Source organism: Sturnus vulgaris, chromosome 6, assembly GCF_052056855.1.
Source record: "Sturnus vulgaris isolate bStuVul1 chromosome 6, bStuVul1.hap1, whole genome shotgun sequence".
Classification (NCBI taxonomy): domain Eukaryota; kingdom Metazoa; phylum Chordata; class Aves; order Passeriformes; family Sturnidae; genus Sturnus; species Sturnus vulgaris.
The window spans coordinates 36307967-36334880 of NC_142248.1; the positions used below are offsets into that span (position 1 = coordinate 36307967).

Here is a 26914-nt window from a genome sequence, read left to right on the forward strand (position 1 = left end):
CAGGTTTCAAATCTCTCCATTCTCTGTAGCAACTGAGGTAGGGAACTTTAGTACACTGTTAATATTCAAGAATGTCTGCATTTTTGTCCTCTTGTTTTAGATCTGCAGAGAAAGATCAAGCCCATAACTCACAGGAGACTCAGATAATCAGTTCAAACCAAATTGCAGTATATAATTATAATCACACAACTGGCAGGTTTCGCTCAAGAGAAAATATGAGCTGGCACGGCTGAGAGATCCAAGTATCACAACCTATAACCCAAATAGAAATGCAGCTCAATAGTTAACAAAGCCAAATGGATCTATAGCCATTGGCATTTGGTGCAGCCCAAGTCTCTCTGTGGCTTGCATGCCACGAGTTTCAGAGTCACAGACTAATAGAGCCCATCATGGCTCATTGGAACCAAAATCAGTGTCTTTACTAGGGGTACCAGTGGAGAAACTACAGAATGCTGCCCCAGTTCCTCCAGGGAAGTAGATGTTGATGTGGATGTAGTATCAAGCATCCCCTGGAGTCACCTTTCATCTTCTCCTGTCAACTGCACTCCAGGCAAGGAGTCTAAAGGGAACCACTGCACCTCCTCCCAAAATCGCAGCCATAGCAACATTTCTGGGCTGCCCTCAAGGCACTCCCCACATCTCATAAAACAACAGAGCTGTCAGGAATGACAAAAATAAAGACATGAAACCTCTCTTGAGAAATCAGCAAAGGTCCCTTGCACGATTTAGCTCATGCTGGCCACCAGCTGACTGAGGGCTGTGCTGAGCACCCAAATCCTTCTGCCCTGGAGGACCACTCGGATGTTCCAAGCTCTCTTCTGAATCAGGACTCAAGTAGCCAGGGAGAATCAATTACTGTCTCGATTTTTTGGAGAAAATCTGAATATTCTTTAAAAGTCTCTTATAAAGTTTTAGATTTGCATTTCTGGCTTCATGAAAAACAAAACAAAACTGAAAATCTTGTCATAAACTTACAGTTTTGAGTAAAGAGGCTTTCTTCTTCTCAAAGCAATGAATGATTAACATCCTTCCCATTGTTGCCCAAGTTATTTTCAGATGTCAAGACTCTGAATTTTTCTTGATATGGGCTTGAATTTGGCATTTTACTCATTGCAAAAATCTGTTTTTAAGCCTCTGCAGTTATTGCATAGTTTCCCCTCAAGACATTTTTCAGTATTTCTCAGATGGATGGATCACTGAGACTCTGTGTACTTTGAACCTCTCCACATGTTTCAAAGACACAAAAAGCTGCTTCTTCATAGCCTGATCTAACTGCAGTTAGGAGCTTTTTCCTTGGCCCTGTCCTCATACAGAGAAAAAAAGTGGAATTTAGTGAAATTATTACAAAGCTGGTTAAGCACAGGATATGACTAATCCTGTATTTCACAGCTGGAGGTTAAACTGAGCCTCATTAAACCCAATGTTGTTGCTTACCCACAACAGAAATAAATGGGGCATGACAGCTTTGCATGTGTGCATCTCTCACACACACACTCAAACACTGAAATTCAGCTCTAGCCCTTTCAAAATTTTAAGTTGCAAAAAATTATATCATGGTCTCAAATCTCTAAGACTCAATTAACCCAGTATGTCCCTGTCTATATGTTAGTCGACTTCTGGATCCAGATCTTTTGAATTATATTTCCTAGGCTTTTAGGGAACTCTATCTACATTCTCCTAAAATCCCTGGATACCACAGGTGACAACCCCCAGAACACACAGTACATCACTCAGATTTCATTGCAAATTGCAAAAGCTCATTTCTCTCACTCATCGTGCATTTTAGAAGTGTATGAATGCAGAGAATATTTATTTTGGTAGGTAGCAGCTCAAACCCCCGATGTCCAAAATAAACAGAAGGAACTCCACTGTCTTAGAGGGCTTGAAGGTAATTTGAACCACTCTTATAAAACCATATATTTCTTATTTGAGGAGGAAAAATGTTTTATTCAATAAATACACATTGTTACTTACATCTCAAGTCAACTTATTGGACAGCAAATTGGTCAGATCAGTCTTGTCATTGTAATTCATAAAATGTGGTGAAATGGAACACACTTGGACATTGATTGGTTTCACATGCTATTTTTTTTTTTTAAGATTCTGCTTCTACGCCTAAGGAAGCAACATCTGAGGGATTCTGCTATCATATTTTGCATTTACACATGTAAGCAATGCAGTGCACTCTCAAAACTATATCAAAGTTTTGGTCTCAAGAGAGAAGGTCTCATGAAAATCTGTTTCTTCAAGAGCTGTACTCCAAAATGCATGGAGTCCTCCATGCATAGGAATTCTCACCGCTGACTTGAAAGGAATATTTGGATGTGACCCCAAATACGAATCTCCTTTTTTATTACTTTAAAGTAATAAGCAGCTAAACATTGAAACACTGTCTAAAAATGGTAATAGAGTAACTGAGGGCACATCCCCTTCGGTATTCTGAATTTAAATGGAGACCAACTGCCTGGAAAGCTTTCATGTCTGAGTAGCTCTGTATTACAAAAAAAAAATTCCAATTTCCCCTGTGAGACCTTAAATTAAAGCAATTATACTTATCTTCTTCGCACACAAACAATAGGTAGACTTTGGGGAAATCAGACAGGTTTGTAATTTTGTTCCTGTCGTGGTGAGTGTGTGCAGTGCTCCTGGCACAAGCCACGGCCTCAGACAAACCTCCAGAGCCAACTCACAGAGAGGCCCAAATGCTAAGACCTTATAGCAGCTCTGAGAGCAAGAGGCAACTCCACAAGCAGGAACTGTTAATGGCAGACTTGGCACAGAAGTGGCTGATAATAAAACAACAGAGGAAATTGCACTCTGACTCTCCTGAAGCCAGCCAGCATATTGTGGGCAATTTCTTTTTCTCCTCCTGGGGAAGAGGTCAGGCTCTCCACTGAACAGCATTTACATCTTTGCTCTTTGCAGTACTAAGGATTGTCAGGCTCTTTTCAGTCCTGGGGTTCAGATTTTCCCCCTTGTTTTCAGAAAAACATGCTGGAAACTGCCTGCTGAGTGCATGGTTGTGCCAAGATCCCATTTGCTTAAGAATTGTGGCAGCCTGCAGATGCTGACACCATGGAAGTTCCTTGCTCAAACACCTCAGCTCTGTTTTAACAGCAGTGTTACAGGCATTGTCTACTATCATTTTACTAACTCTACAGCTGCAGCCTTCTTTTAATTCAGGAAAAGCATACCATTTCTTAAAAGTAAGACTAAGAACAGTTTTCAAGAACTTCTAGTGATGCTCTAAAGATTTTCCAAAGATTCTCTAAATCCCGAGCAGCTAGCAGGCAGAACTGCTGTGAAGTGCTGGTGCTACTGAAGTCTATTTGGCAATTTTAATTAAATACTCTTATGTTCTTCATAAATCTCAAGGGCTGTCACTCCCTAGAGAAGAATTTTTTTTGTTTCTGCTCTGCACCAGGAGACTTGAAATTTTTCGTGAAAGAGGCACCAGGACTTCCCTGTCAAACATTCAGTTACTTAGAGCCTCACCTGCCCAAAGCATCTGCTTTTTTAAAAGCTGGGCTTTTTGAAACAAAGGTGTGTGATGTGCCCTGAGCAACTCTGAACAGAAAAATGCCTCTGGCATTCCTGCTCTCAAGGGAAAAGGCAGACAGGCTCAGCAGAGACTATAAACCAAAAGGAGTCCTGACAGCCAGCCCATGGTGCACAGTACTTAGTTACAAGGAGAGAGGAAAGTGATGAGTCCACACAGTCTATAAACTTCAGCTTTAGCTAAAAGTGCTCGATTCTTGCGTGCATACAGAATGAGCTGAAAATGCAAAATAATGTCAAAGAATGGCCAGAAGTTTGTTACCCTTATTACTTCTAAAATGTATGCATTATTCATGAAACTACCCAGAACTGACCTTTGGAGCTCCTAAATGTTGTAAATACAGGTCTCTCTAACCTTAAGGGGAAAGTGCGTAATTAAAAATTCCTTTTTGTTCAAGGGGCAGCATGAAGAGGCTTAAGGGGTCTATTTTGTGCTTGAACACTTCTATCTCATAGGAATGGAAAGCAAATATGGTCTCCCACCTCAGGGATTATATCTTAACAACATGGAAGGTACCCTCGCCCAGTCAGACAGACACCACTAAAGAAAGGTTAACACCAGCTCCTCTGGGCATTTCCCACAATGACACAGAGGAAATCAAGACTTCACCCATGTGATGTTGCACAGACTAAATGCATGCACACAGCAGAGCTCAGTGCAATCCTTCCCTGGAGAATGTGAAACTACAGAAGTGATTCCCGTGAAGTTCTCTGAAACCAACACCCAGCACTTCTCAGAGCTCTCATTCATCCTCTTTACATTATAACTAAAACTTCCAGAAACCTGCTACACCTGTCAGAAAGGGTCACACCATCCCCACCGGGTTTTGTGTGGTCTTTGCCACTGTGGCTACACCACAGACACCTATCAGCACTGGAGAGCAGGACTGAGTGGTCTTTTCTGGTAATGGCATTTGCTACAACCTCTCCCCAAACAATATAAACCAGGACAACAAAAGTTGTGGGTGGCCAGAATTGCTGCCAGAGATTTTTCCAGCACAGCAATGCCATCGAAGAGTATGACCTTCTAGCTGATACGGCCACGCCAACAAAACATCACACCATGAACTGCATCAAAAAAAGTAAAAACTGGAGTCGTTTCTCCTCAGAGAAAGGCAAATGGAGAGAGTGATGAGTACTGGTGGGTTAGCGATGTCAGAAGCCTATCAATTTCCTACCAGAAATAGACATCATGTCCTTCCCTAGAAGGCAAAAGAAGTCAAAACAACAACAAAAAAACACATACATATACGGCTATCATAGTAACACTCTCATGTCCATTTCCTTTCCTCCCACTGCAGTGTGGCTTGTGAGATGGTATTTCGTGATCTCCAGGAGCAAGAAAAGCTCTTTCCATTAACCTGTTCAAATAAGTCACTTGAAAAACAGAAGTGTGAATCCCAGCACACCTGTGCTGCAGGTGACATGTACAGGGCAGAGCAGCTGCCAGGCATCGGCTGGGAAGTTTTTGCCTGTCCCACTGAGGCTTTCATCTAAAGTGCAGATAGAGAAAGGATAACAGGTAAAGCAGGAGAAAAAGTGCAAGCTCAGGATCCCCTAAAACAACTTGATTCCAGAAGGGGCTACAAAGACACCACCTCTCAGCACACCTTCACTCCAGAGATGCTGAAGAAGATAAAGCAACAAATTTCACTCAGGATGCACCAGCCACCAAAGGGGTATTGTGCCACTGGAATATAAATCCAGCCATAAAGCTTGCAAATATCCTTTGAGCACCAGCCTTCTCAGGTTTCTCTGGATAAAGCACTATTTCAGCTCCGTGTTTAGCAGTTGGAGGGAAGCCAGGAAGACTTCCATAACCACCCCTGATTTGTTAATCCCTTAATGCACAGGCACTGTTTGTTACTTAGGACGTCAGGTTTCATCGCTCCTCAGCACGCTGGTGATAGAACTTCTTGACACCAGGCTGCAAATATTATTGCAAAGTCAATACTCCCAGGGAGAAAGCCAAGCTGAGTTAAAATGTGACTTTGGTGTTGACAAGCCAGTTTGGCACTGCAGAGTTCAAACAGCCAGGATCACCTGGCAACTTTCAAAACAGGAGAAAGTTTGCCAGGATCCTTTCTGACTAGAGTCTTATCCCAAGATCCGCATGGTAACAGCTAAACACTTTCCCATCAGACAAAGCAAGTAAAGGCACAGTAAGTGGATTATACTTTTTGGGAAAGTGCTGGGAGCTATATGTACATATGCATGTGAGTTTGTGTCTATTCAGATTTTCCTAATCTTTCTCATTAAAAGAGAAAAAATCTAGATCTGGGTGTGTAATATGACAGACTGGAGGTGATGCAGCTAGACTCCCAGGGAGTTCAGCCAGCCCACAGTAGCTTCAACAGTCCTGCTGCCCTAAGGAAAGCTGATTCCCTGCTTATAAGAAATAAAGTTATTTCCTGAATGTGATCTAAAAGACGTTAGATCCTGGGTTTTTTTTAAGGGCCTGGTTTTTTTGAGACATCACACAGGGCTGCACAGCACATCACAGCCAGGTTGGCATCAGTGCCTGCTGCCACTGGGGAGGTGGCTGGCCTTCTCCAGAACACAGAGCGATTTTAAGGTAATTTCTCTCATTCCTGGATTCAAATATTTGTAATAACACAGCCCAAAAGGTGATGACCCCTGAGGACAGTGGAGGAAAAAGCACAGCCTTCACACCCAGGCAGCATGTAGGTGAAGGGTTGATACATGAGCCTGAAGCAGCCCCGCACAACCCAAAATTAATTGGGTTTCATCCTCTCAATACAATAACCCCATGCAGCTATGCAGACCCTATTCATTTTCACCATTAATTACCAAATTTTTCTTGACCTCCTAAGGCAGATCTGACAGAGTAATGTGCTTGGCTGTGGCAGGACAAAGCCAGGCCAAGGGCACATTGAGCCATCCCCAAATCCATGCACACCCCAACTGCCCACACTCAGACCATCTGCCATCAATAGCTCCAATCAAACAGTCGGGCTTCAACCATCACCAGACACCAGCTCAGTCTGGGAGGAAAGACAGGGGGGTTAAAATCAAATTAGCAATCAATTAATACATGAAGCAACTACAAAGCTGTTGAGTTGAGCACCCTTTTGGGGTTTAACCCTTTGGCACCCTATGAGTTTTTCCATGGCTAGTAATGAGTATGCTGCATGGCCAATGTGTAAGCTGAGCAAAAGAAGCAATTTTTTAAAAATCTCAGAGTCGGGTCAAAATGTGTATTTCAGAAAAAAATAACATTTGACAAAATTATGTTCTTAAAACTTCAGTACACATCGAGCTCTTTATTATTTTTGTTTGTTTATTTTAAATGAGAATGTTTTAGAAATGTGATCCCAGAACAGTCTATTCTCTAATTTAGTAAAATGCAAAGAACAGCACAACATAACTGGCAAAAAGGCACTTAAAAATATTACAAGGGCTTTTTTATTTCCAGTCCTTATAATTGGGAAGAATCTGGAACAAAATGACCGTGAAACAAGATGCTCGAAGTAAGAAGCAAAGTATAGGAAAAAAAAAGTTTAAAATGACAGGAAAGTAGAACATAAAAACAGTGAAAGGATGTAAAGAACAGGAAAAAAAGGGTAACTTTTCTTATGATTTAAATAGACAGTGCCTTATTGAAAGCAGCAGAGCTGCCCCTGTTTACACCAACTGCTGTGTTTTACAGGGGATCCAGAGGACAAACCAGACAGAATGGCTGTTTTCTTCTCACTGCTTGGCATTGCTGTATAAAGACAGGTAAGCATCATGAGTGATCAAAAGCACAGTGGCACATGGAATAGACTTTGAAAGGGAGATGCAAGCAGAAAGTGCCCCTTTAGAGAGTCTGTTCAGATTTAAGTAACATCTCAAATAAAAGCTGTGAGCCTGCACCACATACAACTGTTCCCAAGGCTGTACTTTGACAACAGTCTCCTCTTTCAACAAGATAAAAGTCAATGTAAATGGGCAAGCAAGACAAAATCCTACAGCAAGGACACAGGCAGAGCTGGACTCTCAGAGCATCCCCCGGAGCAGAGATGGGTCAAGGAGTTCTGCAGGGAGGCATTCATCTCTGAAACACCCACAGACTCTAACAGAAGATTCACTTTTTTTTCCCTGTTTGGTTTTTTTTGTTTGTTTGTTTGTTTTTTAATTTTAACAAAAAGGAGGCCAAATTCTGTCTGTGTGGGGTTAATACGAATTGTGTTCTTCCTGGGCAGGATGTTTACCAAAAGCCATTGTGCATTATGGTATTGGCATCAAATGATCAGTCAGACACAATCATATGGAAATAGGAGAACTGAGCCACACTAATATCTATTAGGCAATAAAACCTACCTGGGAAAGAAGCTTGTTGTCATCCTCCAGGAGTTTCACTTTTGTTTCAAGTTGCCTGATATAGTTGGAAGATGAATCTTTAGAAAAAGAGAAAAAAAACACATTTAAGCTTCTTGTGGTGCAGGCAAGTATTGTCAGAAGCAACATGTTTTCCCATTCTGTAGAAGGCAAATTTGGGAATGACTTGATGAATAAAACCCTATGTGTGTCGGGTGAGGAGGGACTCCATCAAAGGCTTTTTCACTAAAAAACTGAGATTCAGTAACAGCAATATCTTGTGTGAATCTGCATCAATGCCAGTTTGAGGGGTGGGTGATACAGAAGGAAAGTGAAGTGGAAACGCTGTGTTTTGTATTTTCATAAAAGTAATTTCCTAGTTTTGATAGCTATTCTCATTCATCTAGAATGCACCAAAATACACCACAACAGAACAAGATGTTTCCTTTTAGGTTTGAATAAACAAGCCCTCCAGACACGTGCCTTTTTCTTTCAAAAACAACTGAGAAACTCACAAAACCAAGCTTTTGGCACAGCTCTAAGAGGAGGTCAGTGCCACAACTCCCAGTGCTGTAAAAGGGGGAGAAATTTATTCAGTAAGGCCACAGAGCTGCAGCATGCACACAGCCTGACACACACAACAAGAGCCTACCCAGGACATCTGTTTTTTCTAGTGGAAGCACGTGACACTACCCAGAAAAACACCAGGACAATAAAATAGGGAATACCCTCACATAAAATGGTAATATGCAACCTGAAGGAATGCAATGGCCAATTTACCATTGCAGTAAGACAGCAACACCAGCTAGGGTGGTCTGGCATAGAAGATAAGTCACTGGAGAGCTCTGTGGGTGGCTTACTGCTCCCCAAAGCATCTGGCTTTTGTTTTGAACCATGCTTTGAAGAAACACATTTGAAAATTTCACAGGGAAGAAAATAAAGGAAACTGGGAAAATCTTTTCTCCATTTTCATTATAGCTTGATGATCTCATCCATACAATTGGATCTTTGCAAAATTTCTCCTCCATTTGTAATTTGAGTAGCAGAGGCCATGAGCTGTTACAGCTGGAGGAAAAGTTTTCCAATGTAAGTATATTAAAAACTCCAAACAATTTTTCACACTTCTAAAGGGGCCATGCAAAGTGCAAAATAATAATTTTCCTCGTCTCATTTATTATGGCATGACTGCAGAAGCCACTGTTCAACCCCAGGAATCCTTGTTGAGCGTGAATGGGCAAGGAACCAGGTGTTTACACCAGGGCCCCAGTGCCAATGGGTGTGTGCTGCAATGGCCAGCAGCTTTTGGGATCAGCCCCCCCATGCAGAGCAGGCACCCCTGGCTGCAGCTCTGGCACATCACCACTCACCCACAGACACGTGGGAGGTTTAGGCTGGCTCTGTGCTGAACAGCTTCTCCCTGCCTTTGCCAGTGGCTGCCAAACACACTCAGCACTAAGCCTGAATGCTCTTCCTGGCCACTCTGGGGCAGCTCAGCTAAAGGGCTAGCAGGGAAGCTACAGCTAATCACTGAGACTGCTTTGGCCACTCAAGGGAAAAACTGGAATATGCTCAAAAAAGTGCTACCATAGACCAGTGCCAAACCACACAAAGGAACAGCAGGATGGATCTGAGTCAAGTGCCCATCTAAAGCACACTCTCAGAGGAAAAATGCTCAGTTTTTTGACTGGATTATGCTTTGTTCAAACCCAGGAAATCCAAACAAGTCCTCATGAGAAAGGTTAAGGAGACACTGTAGGGAGCTATGTAAGTTCAGTGAACAGCTTAAGTGGTGACAAGCTTCACAGCAACATCGGCTTGAGCTGCAGGGACCACAAACTCGGCCAACAACCACCCTAATATAAGGGAGTCCCCAGGCCATAGAGCAAACCGAGTAGGTTATAGGATCAATCTAAAGCACTTTCCTTGTGAAGGCCTCACGCACCACAGCATTAGCCATGCATATCTAAAGGTGGCAAGTAGAATGCTGCAGTAGATCAGTGCTGAATGCAGCAAGATTTCGGGGTCAGCTTGAAGAACTTGCTGAATTAGTAATGAACCTGTCTTCCAGCAGGGTGCAAGGGGAGTTTGAGATTGTTAAAGCCAGGAGGACCATCCATTCTTTGGTCTGATCTCCTCTGTGCCCCGGGCCACCACACTTTGTTAACTTACCCTAAATTCAGTACAATAATACCCATTTGGCTAAATAGTCCCAAAACTAGTCAATCTCTGTCTGAAGAGAACCAGAGACTACAGGCTGTGTGCTGAATACAACACCTTCCACTGGTAGATCTGGTCAGATAAAGTGTCCTTCCCCCCTGCCTTCCAGCTCCACCAGTACCCTCATTGTGCTGGCAGCTACAAGAAATTTAGGTTAAGCGGATGAATGGTGATGCAGAAGCTGTCATGTTCAGGCTCTGAATGCTACCAGGACTGACTGACTGGTTGATGAAAAGAATAGAGCCTGACTGCCAAAGAAAAGGAAATAGAGAAGTATTTCCTCTCTGGTTTCATACCCCTTACCAAAAAAGGGGTACTCCTTGGGAAGGCGAGCCCTGCATCCAATGTACACCACTGGTCCTGAAAGCCTGACCTGAGAACTGCTAGAATTCTTCAGCCACTGTACAACTCCAAACCATGTTTGATGTCTGACCTCAGCCAGAAAACACCTTATGGCAACATAAAATATATATATAGGAAAAAAAGAAAAAAAAACAACAAATGAGCCATTTTGTCAGCAGAAGATGCTCCATCTTGGGCAAAGGCTGGGAAACAGTGCTCAGAGCCATCCCAGTCCTTGCTATGCCCTCAGAGATTAATTACCTCCATCTTCTGGACCTGCCTGTGTTGAGGCAGGTGCCAGATGAACCATTTGCATCTTGATCTCAGTTTTAAAAAAGCTCATCACTCTCACAACAGCAGGCACTAACACTGCCAGGCTAAGCAGTGAAACCTCAGGCTAGGTCTAACCCATGTCATATCAAGAAACACATTCCGAACATTTTTCTGCCTCTGACCTTTCTCTTATCAGTGAGTTTCCATCCTCTCCTGCCTCCCCCAGTGCCAGAAGGCAAGGACAGCCCCACTGATCTATCCAGGAGAGGCAGCAGAGCTGGATCACTGACTGATCACATCCTCACATCCCTTTTCATTAGAAATCAAACAAATGGTCCTCACTGCTGTGTCAAAGCCTGCTGCCAGCTGTGAGCAGTGCTCCACCCTCACCAGCCCAAAAGCACTCTCCTCAGTGAGTGTTCCTGAGCAGCTCCCAGACCCCGGTACTGGGGCATACCCCCAGCACACCCACCTAGCCACACCTCATGGCACTGGTTTTGAGTCCACTCACACCTACTAATGGCCTGCTGGTGACCAGACAAGTATGGTGGTGAAGGACACATGGTCAAGGATAAGCTTTCTGGCACTCTTTTTTCTCTGGCACCCAGTGTGCCTGCGATGCCATCGGAGCCAACATCCTCCTCCAGTTACCCCTTGGGGCCACGAGAACCAGCTGCACGAGCAGTGGGTGCCATAGGGAAACAGATGGCACCAGAGGGAACAAAATTTCCCATCAAAACATTTCACATCCCAGTCAGCACCCTCCCCGTGGAGCCATCACACAGAAGAGGAAGCTGGGGAGAGAGGCAGCAATATGCCCTGCCAGGCTGCTACCCACGACAGCAAACTGTAATCACCATCAGCCATCCTCACTTGCACAGTGTAAATTCTACAAGCTGAATTGTTCACAGAGCTGTAAACCTGAAGTCCTGTTTCTTCACAAAGCCTTGGAAAAACTAATTGGATGTAGCTCCCCACATTATCTCCATGAGAGGTAGAGGAGCTGTGTTCCAGCTCAAGAAGGAGCATTACTGTTATTATCCACCCTCCCCAAGATTTACTGTTCTACAAAACATACTCCATCTGGAATGGGATGTAATTCAGCTTGGATGTAATCTAGCTGAGTAACTTTTCTCCACATAGATAAACCACTTAATACTCATTATAGCTAAATGGAGGCAAGACAAATCACTCTACCTTGTTTTAACTCAATGGTCTCTCAGAGAGCAGGGAACTGCCTGGCTTCTCAAGCTTTGTAAAAACATAAATTAGAAATTGTTTTAACAAACGAAACAATCTTGCAGCCTGCAGAGCACAGAGCAGTGTAATTTTAAAAGACACTTGTAGCCTTTCTGATTCTCATCTGAGATTTCAGAGGAATCTGGCAGAGGGGTAAATATGATAAATTGCACATTTATTTTGACAGTAACAAAATAAATGGTTTTATTTCCTCTTATGCCACTTCTCCAACCACAGGTATGCAGAGCAGAGGTTTGTGTGGTAGCTGTGAGGTTGGGATTGAGACACTTTTATTTAAGACCTTTTCATAATAAGGTGCAAGCACCAAAATGAATATAAGAAAAAAACTGCCCTTTACTTAGTGCAGTTCACACCAGAGATGCCAGGAAAGGTTAATGTAGGTGTCTGTGAGATGAGAAAACTGACAAGAGCCCTTTGGGAGTCATTTACAGCAGGACAGTCCTTACACCCAGCCTGGGCAATACCAAAACACAGAGGTGCTTTAGTCCTCTTCTACAGCATCCCACCAAGGTTTGATTTGCCTTCTTGATTTGCCTTTTTGCTACAAAGCACAGGTTAGGCAGTGTCCAGATGGAGTGCTGGCTGCAGGTCAGGGCCATGGTGCCCCACTCCAGCTCTGTCCCCACATGCACCTCAGAGGTGCCCCACGCACCCAGGAGCGAGGCTGGACACCCACTGCTGCCACTGCATTTTTCCCCAGGAGCTACTTTAACTAAGCATGATTCAAGACAGTAAAGCAGAGTCATATTTTGCCAATGTCCTGCAAACAAGGCTCTTCCTAACTTCGTAAAAAGCAGCATCTCTAAAGGGATTCTCCCAAACCACAGAGGAAAGGCACACGAAGGAGTGATGCTCTGCCAGATTTGCACCTTGCAGCCAGCTGCCTTCTTTGCATGACAGAATGCTGACATTTTCTCTTCCTCTGTTTCCATCAAAGATCATCTCATAAGAAGGCCTTCACTTGTGCTCAATAAAACACTTTGCTGTTTGTTGGCAGTTTCATTATCACATCTCTGCTCTTCCCCACTATATTTCATATTTGTACTGCTCTACTGGTCTTGCTTCTTGACACACACAAGCAGGCTGAAAAATGGCCAGTGGTTATATCTTGTAAAGAAGTTGATTTATTAAAGCAACAGCACTCTTTCAAAGCAGTTGGAAAGCAGATGAAACTCACATATCTTGAATACTGTCATTAAAGGAAACTATTGGGAGAGATGGACAAATGCACCACCCTTACTTTTCCTAGGCAACCCTCACCTTTCTGCTCCTACCAGAAAACCTCATTTCCAATGTCCTGTTTCAGACTGCTATGCAAAGCAAGTTCTCATAAAAGGCTTAAGTCAGTGGATGGCTCAAATGTGAGCAGGGCCATCATAAAGCCAGTGCTGAGTTACTTTAGGCTCACAGGTGCTGCCCTCTGCTATGGCACCACCAGGGTTTTCAGGGAATGCTCCTTGGTTTGCCTTGGCACAGAATCTCAGAATGACCTGTGTGGAAAGGGACCTTTAACAAGCAGAGACATCTTCAACTAGATCAGATTGCTCAGAGCCTCATCCACCTGTCCCTGAATGTTTCCAGGGATGGAGTATCTACCACCTCTTGGACAACCTGTGACAGTTTCACCACCTTAATTGTAAAAACTTCTTTCCTTATATCTAACCTAAGCCTGACCTCCATCAGTTCAAAGCCATTAACCCATCTCCTATCACTACATACCCCTGTAAAAAGTCCCTCTCCAGCTGTCTCGTAGCCCCCTTGGGGTACTGAAAAGCTGCTCTAAGGTCTCCTTGGAGCCTTCTCTTTTCCAGGCTGAACAATCCCAACTCTCTCAGCTTCTCCTGAAGAGAGATGTTCCAGCCCTCTGATCATCTTCATGATCACGATGCCCAAAATATCATACTCTGCTAATACCAATTCCCATGCTTTCCAGCAGTATCTTAGGCACAACTAAGGGTCTTCCTTGAGATGTGGTAAGAGAATATGCAACAATAAGGTCTATGGTAAATAGAAGCTCCCAGTGTTTGGTACCTCTGCAAGATATTCAGCAAGCAAGCCATACCAACCTCCTCTATCTCTTGTCCCACCACCTTATTCCCTGTGGGTTGTGTAGGGAGAAGTTTCCTCTGCACTCTGACAGTCAGTGTTAAAGAGGTAGCAGGACTGCACTCACAGAAAGAGAACTAAAGGCAAATCTTAAATATTTCCATAGCTGAGGTGCAGCTGAGGTGCATCTACTGAACAGACACTGCCTTAGACTACACTAAATAAATAAAAGGTCCATCTGTAGCATCTAAAACTACCCACTATAACATCTGTCAGAATAAAACTGGTAGGATCAGGCCTCATTTTCAAAGTGCAGGTGATAGCTCAGGCATAGTTTAGGTATTCAAACATTAGTCAGAACAATAAAGAAGTCTGTAGCAAGTCCAATCACAAATAATAAAGAAATATGGTCTCAGAATAATACACATTTTTAACTCTAACAAGACTGGCTATGCACTGGCAACATAGCTGTGCTGCAGCTCTGACAGGATGGAACATATGCCACTGCAGCTATTTAATTAACATTTCATAGCAAGCCTCTAACTATGAGCTCTGAAGGTTTTCAAGACTTTATGTTCCCGACTCAGTTTCAGTTCATCAGACCTGCCTGGGTGCTTAGCAGTCTCAAGCTGGTCCATAAGAGTCTGGCAAGGTCTCTCCCGACTCTGGTTGTTACAGCTCACTACTGTGACTTCCAGCCATGACATCATCTCCACACACAGGAAAATATCTGCCCACAATGACTGTCAACGGTTCAGGAGCTCCTGATACCAGGATTTCATTGGAGGTGGCTGATAGGGAAGGAGGAGTGTGTGTGTGCCCATGTGCTGCAGCACAGTGGCCACCAGTTTCCCCTTCCTTGCTTGGGTGATGTGTACATGACACAATCTTTGTGGGGGCTGTCCCTCTATCACACACAGAACAGCAGGCACCACTGGGGAACATTTGCTCCTGAGGATGTCTGACCCACACAACCCACGAAACCTGCCAAACAGAAACGTGGTAAAACACCTCCCAATCTTATCTGAAACCACAGTTTCCCCCTCCTCAGGGGACAAGCAGCTCTTCTGCTGCTGGGAGTGGGCAAAGACCACAGTGCTGCTGTGGCTCTCCAGGGCTTGCACAGCCCTCCTGTAAGCCTGCATGCAGAGGACAGCATCTTTACCAGACTTCTGAGATGTGCTGTCTGCGTGACAGACTGCCTCACCCTGGGTTCTAGTCACTGCTGGTCATCCAGGATCCCTGGGGACATCTTTCCTGCTATTCCCCCAGAAATTTTGAAGGAAACAACCAAGGAAAAAATGTGTTTGCTTTACAAGTTGTGTTTAATGCCTGAGTGTGGGCATCACCCGAGAAAAATCAGTGTGAGTTTCTAATGGTTCAGCCTCAGACTAAGCTTTCAGTCAAGAGTGAATAGAGTGTAATTAGATGAAATAAGCAAACACAGTGATAGAAATATTAATGTCCAAGACACGCAAAGCCAGACAGTCTTGACTGGTGTACATGTAACAGAGAAAAGCTGATTTGCATCCCCTGCAGGGCTCTCGCTCCCTGCACATGGAAGCCTGCCCTGTCTGAGAAAGCAGGCGCTCTCCAGATCAATCCCAGGTGCTGCAATACCTGCAACACCCATCATAGCCCAGTGGCAAAATTCAGGGCTTCCTTGGCCTCTTTAAGAAGCCATTTGCTGTGCAACCACTAGACGTACTCAATGACTTCTGCCTGAATGCAGAAAAGACAATTTCTAAAGAAAGTAGGACAATGTTCACAATTCAGGTGGATCAGAGTGATCCTGTCTTTCAGACACTGTGGGGCAAGCATTTCTACACCAGGGCTTACTAGTTGACATGAAGGGAGACAAAAGGAGATACAGAAGTTGGAGGAAAGATGGGGAACGACCAGACTGACTACTGAATGTGATGCTGCACTCATGAAAACTTGCACGAGAGGAAAAGATGTGTAACACCAACAAACTGCAGGCTCTTTGAGGCCCTCATGCCTTAGTTAACAAAGCTTCATTCAAAAAGTTTTGCTTCCCACGTCAGAACTGCACTGTAGCAGTGCAAGATCTTCTGCTGTCACCAATCCCAGCAGAGTAAAGCCATAGCCCTCTGAGCAGTGCCAAAGCAGTGACTTAGGAGATCATCATAATCTTCCTTATCCTGTACCTCTCTACTGTTGCCACAGATGGACAAGGGCTGATCTACCACTGTATGGCCTGAGCAGGACCTTCCAAGAGAGTCTAATTTTAGAAACAGAGAGATAAATCCTCTGCTTTTGATAGACCCATGGATTGGTCCTTGCTACATCCTTGGTACAACAAACTCCTTGATCTACATGAAGGAATGGCCGGACTCTGCTCAAAGTTCGGGTCCTAGCAGCCAGATGGGTTGGACTCTCCCGTGCAGGAAAACAAAGTTGAACAGAAAGTTGTGTCACCAGTGCTTGTTAGAGGAACTGCAAGTCACTCACTGGTAATGGGATTCTGCAGCTTTAATGATTATGAAAAGGTTAAAATGACCTGCCAGGCACCCTCAGCTGTTTAAGCCTCTTTTCCTTCCTCGTGCTGCTTTAATCTTGATAGCATCATCACGTGACCAGGTCAAAAAAAGCCCCAAAGCCGATTAGTGTCTTTCTACTGGCTACTGGCAACATTTGGGGTAGTGTGGATGTTTCAACAAGAGTGGCCCATTTTGCTCCACAACCTCCTTTTGGGGGCACTGATGAACACTGCAGCCTCTAGATGTCAGCAAGAGAGTATGGTCCCAGGGGAAATTCCCTGAAACCTATGGGACAGGCTGTTCTCATTACTATTTGTATCAATCCAGTTACTCAATTCCTCTCTCCCATTGCCAAAACCCAGCCCTTCCTGTCTGATTTTGGATACTGCTGTGGTAGCTGCTGTCCCTGTCTCTGCAGCATCAGCTGAAGACTCAGTCCACCCCACTGCCAGCATGCCATGCTCACAGCCTCTGCCAAGGTCAACCCAAACTTTTGTGGCAGCATCCTTTGATTCCTCATTCAGCATACAGCAGTTCTGTGAAAAGGGATCTTGGAGACTACTGCAATTTATAAACTGTGCATGAACCAGTTGTTAGTTGTTATTGTTGAAAACAATATCTGAGATCATATCTTGATGCAGAAACAAGAGACTCGTATGTAAACAGGGGAAATAATCCTCCTTCACCAGTGCTATTAAAAATCTTGAATAGGGATCTGTGTCCAGTTTTAGGCATCACGCTTCAAGACTCATGTGGGCTATTTGGAAAAAAATCAGGAGAGAAATAAGGAGGATCAGAGTGTGGAAAGTATAATCCAGCAGGAGAGCTTGAAGGAATCCAGCTTGCTTAGCCTGGGGAAGAAAAGACCAAACATAGATGCAGTCATGGATTTAAATATGTAAATGATTCTCAGAAAAATTAAAAAGTGCGTAAATTGTACTTCATCTCCATCCAAGAAGAGCAATGTCTCTAATAACAGAAATATTTAAAGGCTAGAAGAGGTTGCCTTGGGAGGCAGTGGAATTGCCATTGATGATGACTTTCACAAGCAGGTTAAACAAACATCTGTCAGGAGCAGTTTAGGTAGAGCGGAGTCTGACTTGGGGCAAAGGGATTGGTTAGGTGAAACTGAGAGCCCTTCAATCCTGTTTTCCATGTCTACCCTATACGATATCACATGAGGAAAATCTGTGGATGTTTCACTTTAATTACAGAAAGCAAACACCACAAGTTACTTGAAGGCAAAAAATGAACTTCTTAGTGATTACTAAGCAGCCTCTGTTGTCATGTCAGATTCAGCAATCTGAAACCATCCATGCCTTTGGGTTTTCCATCACCTGCAGAAAATCTCACCTAATTACAGAGTGGCTGGCAAAGAAGAAAAGAGGGCTGGAAGGACTGTGGGGAGAGGAACAAGTGCTAGGGTAGGGCTCTCTGACACTACTGGGATGTTTGCAATTAAAAGGTTATATTAGAAACAGATGGCTGTGTAAAATACAGACAGATTTCAATAGTTAGTACTTCCCCACAAAAAAAAAAAAAAAAAAAAAAAAAAAGGGAGTTTTTATCTTAAGAGTTATCCAGCTTTTCAACATAAATTCACAGTCCTAAATCACAGAAGGCCAACATACACGAGGCTTGGTATGACTATAGTAACAACATATGGTCTCTAGCTGAAAGAGCTTAAAAAAGAGGCTGCTCAGTGTATGTAGGCAAGCTGGAGAATGCCAGAAAACCACGTGGGTTAGGAAACAGCCTCAGAAGCACTGACAGTCCAACTGTGGTCAAGGCTCATAGACACCCTGTCAGAGGAAAGGGCTGGAGAAGGCTACAGAGGCAGCAGAGCCCATGTCTGTGAGTCTTTGGGCAGCATAAATGAAAATATCAATTGAAAATTGAGGATGGGGGGATGGAGACTGGGTTGTTTTAAGCTATTTTAATAATCCAGAAACCTCCATAATAAGTTGCTAACTTCCCCAAAAAGACCACTACGTGGTCTTTTGAGACTGGAAGGTAGCTATCAGAAGCCCAAACCAAAAAGATTCGCAAATCAAAGTAAAGCTGGTTTCAGAGTCCTCTGCCACCCTATCACAGTCAGAAAGCTCTGCAAATAAGTCCTATCTGAAATGTTTGCATGCACAGCTGCCCTGCTGAACTATCTCTTACAAATCCACTGAAATGAGCTCAAGTGCTTCCAGAATCTCCTCCCTTGTCCCCAGTTTCTACTATTGTTGCTCCACTTCTCAGCAAGGAGAAAAAGAGTGAGCATCCACAACGAGCATTTTTCTCTTTCATCTCATCACACTAATCAAAGTTGCACAGGATGTTTGTCCCCAGATCTGATCCCACCCAAACACATGCAGATTTGATCCCGCCCTTGGAGGATTTGTCGAGATTGTTGCAGTTCCAAAAGCTTCCCCAGATTTGACAAGACCTAAGCTGAAATGTCTCCGTTTTCATAGCAAACCTCTAACCACTGATGGTTCAAAACCCAGTGAGAAAGACGCAAGGTTAATCCAAAGGCTTGTGAAAGATAACAGTTGTAAATGAGCTTTGCTTTGACATTTTAGGTTTGTTTGAATCCTTTAACACGTTCTCCTGGATAGATTAACATTACCTCCTAGGTAAGGAGCACTGCCAAGCTTCAGATGGCTGTAAATCTTCTATTCGACACTGTACATATAAATGGGCCAGTAGATTTTATGCAGAAATTCCCACTGCCTTTGAAGGAATTCTGCTTAGAAATTGATAGCACAAAGCAGTCCAGCTGCAGAAGGGCTCTCTTGAGTTTACAAAACTATTTTCAAAGCAACCTGTGAGGGGAAAGGCAGAGTACCAGATTAATTGATGAGGGTTATTTTGTTAAAAGGGTAAATAAAATCTTGAATAGTTGCAGAAGTCTTCCTTTGCAAACATCAAGTTGAAATTGTACAGGCTCTAAAAATGCATTTTGGGTTGTAAATCTGCTCCCTCTTTTTGCTTGGGAAGATTCTTCTGGACAATAAATGCAATGAGCCTGGGAGAGGGCTGCATAATTATCCACTCTACACAATGGAAACCAGCCTTTCCAACACGGTCCTCAACTGTCAGGAATCCAAGCTGCGTGATAATTAAAACTCAAAAATCTTCTTCCATCCAGAGAAAAATTAAACTTTCAATTCCATTCCTCAAATAACCCCACCATGTCCAGGAAGCTCCCTATTTAAAAAAAAATATATCTCATAGATGCAAATGATGCCCTTCTGAGTACTGACAGGAAAAATTTAATTGGCAGTGAGGAAAAACTAATGATTAGGTTAATGAAAAATAGGCTGTATTGACTCGGGCCACTCGACCATTCAGATGAGGGTAAACAGCCCCCCTTCTTCTTCCCTGCTCCCCTCGTCTTTGTCTGCTGCACAGGGCAAGGCTGAGAGCAGGAACGCATTCAAAGGCAGTGCCTCGTTGGGAAAAGGCTGGAGTCAGATCAAAGTCCTTCCACCCAGGGGCCCACAGGAGCCCAAAGCTTGCTGAATGGTCTCCATGTGCCCATGAATTCATTATCCTCCCCCCACACTGCACAGGCTGCCCTACATCTCATCTTTAACCTCAGCACTGTCTGCCCCCATCTCTCTCCCTGAGCCTAAAAAAGTGCAAGGTAGCAAAGGTGCTAATGCTTTTTCCAGCAAAAAGCATTTATCCAGTTATAACTGGCATTTATGCACAGGATGGCAACAAACCTCATTCCCACACAGGGGCTGGTGGGGGAGGGCTCCTGGCCAAGGGTTCTGATTTCACCGTGCCACACTACTTGGGATGAGGGCGGGTTGGGAAGCTTTAGGTAAAGCAGGTTTTGGTAGGAAAACACTGTTTTATCAAAAGAGCTTTTTTTTTTTTTTTTTAAATCCCACTCACTCAGTTTCAAGCAATTTTTAGCTCTGGATGAAATTTCTGGTCAGACCCTCAGGGAGAAAAGGGGAGAAAGCCTAAAATAGCTGTGAGTCCATGGCTTAATGCCATCACCAGGAAACCTCTAAATCCCTGCACACTAAGCTCTTCTGGAGTTGGGGATTGTACGTGTATGTGTCAAAGACACAAATTTCTGTGGCCAGGGATATGGAGCTTTGCTAAACTGCAGGCAGAAATCCCACACCCAGTCCTATTTGCCAAAAATAACTGCAGTTGTAGAGTCAGTGATTCCTACCAGCAAGGATGGGTACCTGTGAAGGCTCCAGTGCTCACCTACAGCTCAGTTGTGGATCTCTGTGTGTTTTGCAGTTAGCTGATTTAACATGCTGGACTCTCCCAGAGACCCAGTGTTTTCAGAAGAAATGCTCTGCTGCAGCCCAGAGCAGAAGATCCTGTTCCCCTCCACCCGCTCCCCTGTGATGAGGGGTTTTTCTGAGGAATTTATTTTCTCTTCCCCTGCACAGTTCCTCCTTTCCATCCAGTAGCAGAAACCCGTCAGCCTCACACTCTCCTTCTGCAGACTGTAGTTAAACATTATGTCCTTCTAACTTAACTGGCTTTTGTTAAACACAATCCAATGGTGAGATCATGAGATGAAGGTGAACATCCTAAACATCTTTAGGGACTCACTACAGTCAGGAGAAACAGCCACCCATAAAAAATGATAATGTATATACACTGAATTCACTGTACTTCAGTGTCAAGCTGGAAGATGGCATGGATCCAATCCCTGCCAGCTTTCACCTGAGAAAAAATTCAACCAAAAAACCATAAACAACTGTGTCACAGAGGAGACCCTTTATGCCATCAAATTACACAAAGAGAGCAGAGACAGCCGCCTATGTTCCTACCTGAGGGTGGAGGGAAATCCTCGTTTTGGAAAACAGCAATGCCCCTACTCCTACCTGCAGCCCTTTCCTGCCTGCACCCGATGCCCTGCCACGGGAGTCAGCAAGAGGAAATTAAACAGGAGAAGGGCTGTCAAGTGTAATGTGTTGGCGATGCCAAACCAGCATGGGCTTTGTCAGGACCAGCTGGGAACAGCAATAGGCCAACCAAAAATATGCTATAACCCAGAACTGAGCAGAACAGGGACTCCAGATACCTAAGTGAGTAACACAGGGTATGGCTTAAGAATCCAAATACAGCAAATGTATAATTCTTGCCTGGAAAGAAAGGCCAGGCCGTGCATTCCTAGGAATTTCATACTGCACAGCGCCTGAAGGGAGTAGAAACAAGGTGGAGGCACAGATTACAGTGTATCAGTGGGCTGGATTGAAACAATGAGACAAGGGAACAAAACCTGTTTTAAAACAAGTTAATAGTACAGTGCTGCTACAATAACAATAGGAGATACAATTTAGAAACAGCAAGTTCATCCTCAGGTAACTCTCCCGAATAATTGTAACTCACTCTTGCCTATGCTACCACCCTGAGCCAAGAGTTTAGGGAAGCACACTACAGAGCTGATCTGTGCCAGAACCGGCCCCTTACAGGGGATGCTGAGCAACCCTCACTGTGAGGGCAGGTGTCCTGGCAGCGCTCCACAGGAAAAGTCCCTGGTGATGACAGCAAACCAGGAAACTGCACCATCACCTTGCCTGGGGTAGGGAAGGCGAGCCCAAACACTTGGCCCCAGGGGATAATAAAATCAGTCCCACAAGGATTCAGAGTGCAGGCGGTTGGAGGAGACTTTCTGATCCTCCCAAGCCAAAGAAGTGCTCACACAGCTTTGCAAAGGCTGTGTGAACCTTTGCCATGTTTCTCTGAGGTTATATGCAGGAACTAGAACTATGCACCACAGCCAGCTTTCCCTGTTATTTATTAACCAGTTTATTGCCTCTCACTCAAGCCCTTCGGACTGGCTGCTGACGGCTCCCTGCCAGGCAGGTTGACATGTGCTTTTCTAGGCTACAAAGCAGCCTTCATGGCTCACTCTTGGCCCCACTGCTCCAGCAGCACACAGGGCCCATAGGATCCACCTCTGCATGCTGGGTTTCAAATCCATATTCTGTGTTTCAGGCTTGAAGAGCAGGCTCTCAGCAGTGTGAACCCCTGCTCCCTCCCTCGTGTCACATTCATGAGCAGGTTCTGGCTACACATCATGGCAGAGCTGGGGCAAAAGGAAGCAATGTAGAAAGGACCCTGTGATGAGCATCTTCATTCTCAGCCATGTGCTGCTCCAGGCATTTCCTGTCTGCTCACTGCAGACACCTGGGGCTCCTCTGAGCCCACATCTCAGGACTACCTGAGAACTAGTAGAGGGAGAGAAGATGTTCTTATTTCCACAGAATAGCTATTTTTTGCACCCATAGAGGAAGAAAAAGACTGCTAAGCACAAGCCCCCTAAAGCAGCTGATATCCCCCATCCGCCCCCCAAATAACCAGATGGGTTCATTTTCTAGAGGTGTATGCTGCACAGAGATCAAAACAAATCATTCACCCAAAGATACAGGGTGTTTCATTGGTTTAGGCACAAGGATAGTGAAGTAAAACACATGGATGGTCAAAGTAATGCCATTCATAAAAGAATAGATATGTTTCAGGTCATCTAGCATAGAGGTTCCCAAATTGTTTTGTTTGCCAGTTACTCCCACGCTTGAGACATATGTTCTATGGCCTCCTTCTTACAAGCCAGACATTACATAGAAATAGCATTTGGAAAGGCAAGAAAAGAAATTAGGGGGTGCTGTTTCAGGACCTACCAGAGCCCTAACACCAGCTGCTGGCTTACTGGTAACATCCTGCTTCAGAAGACAACATCCCACAGCTCCCTGGAACCTGAACCTCAGTCCCCTCCATTCCTCCCAGAAATGCACTATCCCTGGAGAGCATTCATATCTCCCTGGAGCATCTGAACATCCATCTCCTCCCCAAAGCCAGATTTTTCTCATGTCATTTAAACACAACCCAAGTAGGCGAGTGCCCATTGCTTCCCTTGAGAAAGTGTGCTGCAGCCTAATAGCTTTCACCTTGAGGAAACACTTCCTGACAACTTTCTCCTTCACCTAATTTCATCCCATTAATCCTGGTTATACAGGCTGGAGTCACCCCACACACCTCCCCCACCTTGCAGGGGGCTTGGTGAGTGCACTCCTGCTGAGGCTGCTTACTCCCACTGCCAGAAAAAGTGGAGACCCAGCCCTCACACTCCCTCACTGCCAACTGAACCTCAGCAGGCATGTGAGAAATGCCTGGGAAGTTGTTTGCATGGAGGGATTTGTTCTTCCCCCCTCCTCCACATCACTGCCAAACACCCTCTGAATGTGGTTTTAAATGACAGGTTGCCCCTGCCTTTCTCTAGGAAGTGCTTTGCAATGCCAATCTCCATCCCATGAACGCACAGCCTGCACAGCACTATTTGTGTTGACCAACAGGAATTTAATCAACCAACAATAATAAAGTGGGTAATACTCAATTGTATGAAGCCGCCAGTCAGATGAAAGGATTTACAAAGGCTGGATTGATCTCCAAGCCCTGGCAGCTTTCCCACGGTCCCCTTCTAATCTGTGGAGCCAGAGAGAATACATGAAAACTCCAAAATCCGGGTTTTCCTGCAGGGTGTGTTAAGTTCAAATAAGTCGACTACATGTGTGTATTTTTTTTCATGTCCCCCTGTTCTGAGGCAGGCTCTTCCCTTACCCTAAAGGAGCATCCTGCCAGAGCAAAGCCCCTTGGAGACAGCCAGCTTATGTAATCACTAATGCCATAAGCACTACAATGTCTTTAGTGACAAAAAGGCTCAACACAGACTCAGACCAACTGCAGCCAATTCACCGCTGAGAGCTAAAAAGAAACTGGTGTTACATTGGGAAATCCGTCAGCATGGCCAGAGTTGCTTTAGCAGATAGTAATTTCCAGCATGTATAGGAACATCTGACACCACAAAGCATTGGGAGGATGGTGTTTGCTTGCTTGGGGGAAGAAAGGAAACCAAGGAAATGCTCCAGGACATCTTTTGGCTGCAAACCCCTAAGAGTATGTGCTCTCAGAGCCCAGGTATTTTCCCCCTCTGGCTCTGCACTTATGCAGGCTGCCTGAACCTTCACCTTCCTCCTGCAGAACCTGCCCACACTTCCAGCAGGGAGCTCTGCAAGACAGGGTCAGATGAGGGTGACGCGGGGTCAACACTGTGGGAGTTGACCCATTTGGGGTGACACTGGTCACTGCTGCACAAGTCAACATGAGAGAGGGAAGAGAGGCTAATTCAGGCATGCCACTCCCTGCACAAGACATGGTCCATCAGCACTGTGGGTCTCCTCTTCCAGCACCTCAGTGACTCCTCCTGAAACACACAGACACTGGCACATGGCTGAGCAGTCCCATCCCATGCAGCCCAGAGCACTCAGTGGCTTTGGAAATGACCTATGGCTCACATCACCCAAATATTCACAGCATTGCTGGTTTTACAGCCATCTCCCCACAAACTAGGCAAGCATCTGGGTTTTGGGGCTGAGCTGCAGGAATTGAGAGCAGCTGTGATACTGCCAGTGGTGACTGCATAGGGGACACCAAACCCAAAGGTAACACTCCTGGCTTGGGAAGTCCTTGAGCTGCAAATCGCAGTATTGTAGAGAAACCCATCATCATACGTTGTCATCACTTTCCCCTAGTTCTCATTCCCCTGAGCACGACTGGACACCAGACATCAGGCCAGGGGGATCTTCAGTCTGACCCAAAGCAGCCACTGTCACAGTTTTCAGGCAATTTTCACCTCTTCTCATCACATGGCTCAGAGGCACTGCAGTGGAGGACAGGACCACAGCATCAGGATGTCCACTGCTCTGCCCCACATCCAGCCAGCTATAACCACGCTGACCCACACACCATGAGATGGGGGCAGAATTAAAAGGAAAAGGTAAATTAAACAAACACATAGAAGTATCTAAGTAGGGGAGGCAGCACAGCAAAACAGCAGCATTAGCCAGTACTACAGGCAGACTGGCAGTAGCTGCTTTCCAAGGATCAGTTGCAATATCTGATCCATCCACATCCCTATCAACTGCCATAGCAGAGGATCTAATGAAAGACACCTTAATAGCCCACCAGAACAATAATTTTACAAGCAAATGATGAAGAAGGAGAAGCAGTGATGCCTCTCTTGGCTAGGAATCAGCTGCATGAGCAAGCTGAGAGCCCACAATATGGGCATTGGCTCTGCTTTATGGCCAGACGTGGTTTGTGGTAGGAAGAAATCAGGGACAGAGACTTCCTGTAGTGGGAGGAGATTTAGGCAGAGGTTTGGTAGCTTTCACCCTTGAAGCTAAGATTGTGTTTGAGAGGTCAAAATCCTCTGTCCACAGAGGTATTCACCACAAACACTCATCAGAAAAACAAAGTAAACATCTCTACATGGTGGTGAGCAATCTCCTTTCCATCCCCTTCTTCTTTAGTCTTGAGGAGAGACCAAAAAGGCCAGCCTGGGAGTCACACCTCCATCCCACACTGGCCAGCTCACACCACCAACACCAGCTGGCTCCAGGGAATAAACACACATGCACCCAGAAGCTCCCTCCCCTCCAATCTGCACTAATCTCCTCCAGTGTCTGTGCTGTAGAAGATAATTTAGAGGCAATGGCAAGCTCCTGAACACATCGCCTCTCTCCACAGCAATTAAATGTACATCACTGTCTGGCTGTCCCATATCCTTGGGGTAGGAGGGGTTGTCATCATCTTAAAGCCATGATTTACAGAGGTAATAATCATGGCACCAGCCTCATTACATGCCAACATTTGGGAAATTAGGTGATAGATATTATTCATTAAGTTGCTACATGATGCCCATATCCATCCATCTGTTACAGCTGAGCTAACATTTTGGTTCAGAGCATGCAAGCTAATGGCTTCTTTAGGAGGGAAGCAGGTGCTGTCCTGAAAGGCAGTGTGGAGAAAGAAGTAAGACTGCAACTTGGTAAATAATTTTTAAAAATAATAATAAATTAACAGAGACCTCTGAGACTTGTCAGACCTTGGAGGCTTCATGAGCACCCAACAGCATGACACTCAGGCCAAAGCAGAGTAATACACAAGACATATGATGACATGATGCTCAAAAATGTCATTCATGAGGTAAAAGCTTCATTCCTGGTGAGTTCAACCCAATCAACTGCATGTGTCACAGAGCAGATTCATTTCGGGTTGCTTTGTCAGTCTACTCCATCACCCTGAGAAGCATGAGATGCTCCAAGGAGCTGTTTGGACTTCTCCTAAAGCACAGTGTCCAGGCTAGGGGCTGCTGCTCCCCATGCAGCAACCAGAATGGGACTGCATGGGGTTATGTTTGCAAAGGTTCATCTGCCCTTCAACCTCAGAGTCCAGGGGTCCTCCAGCCATCCTTGGCTGCTGCTAATTGCCAAAATCTGCTTTTGACACCCTCAGAAGAATGGAAATACATGTCCTTAGTCCCTACACCTGTGTCTTGAAGGAAGAACATGCTGGAGATCTGGCTG

General features: G+C 44.7%; 1 protein-coding gene across 1 annotated transcript in view; it reads right to left on the bottom strand.

Annotated features, from left to right (window-relative positions):
• CCDC85C (coiled-coil domain containing 85C) overlaps nt 1–26914 on the bottom strand; it is a 106787-nt gene that overhangs the window by 32145 nt on the left and 47728 nt on the right. The window contains exon 2 of the mRNA XM_014872000.2: nt 7882–7958. Within this exon, the coding sequence (XP_014727486.1) occupies nt 7882–7958 (77 nt within the window). The remainder of the gene's footprint in view (nt 1–7881; nt 7959–26914) is intronic.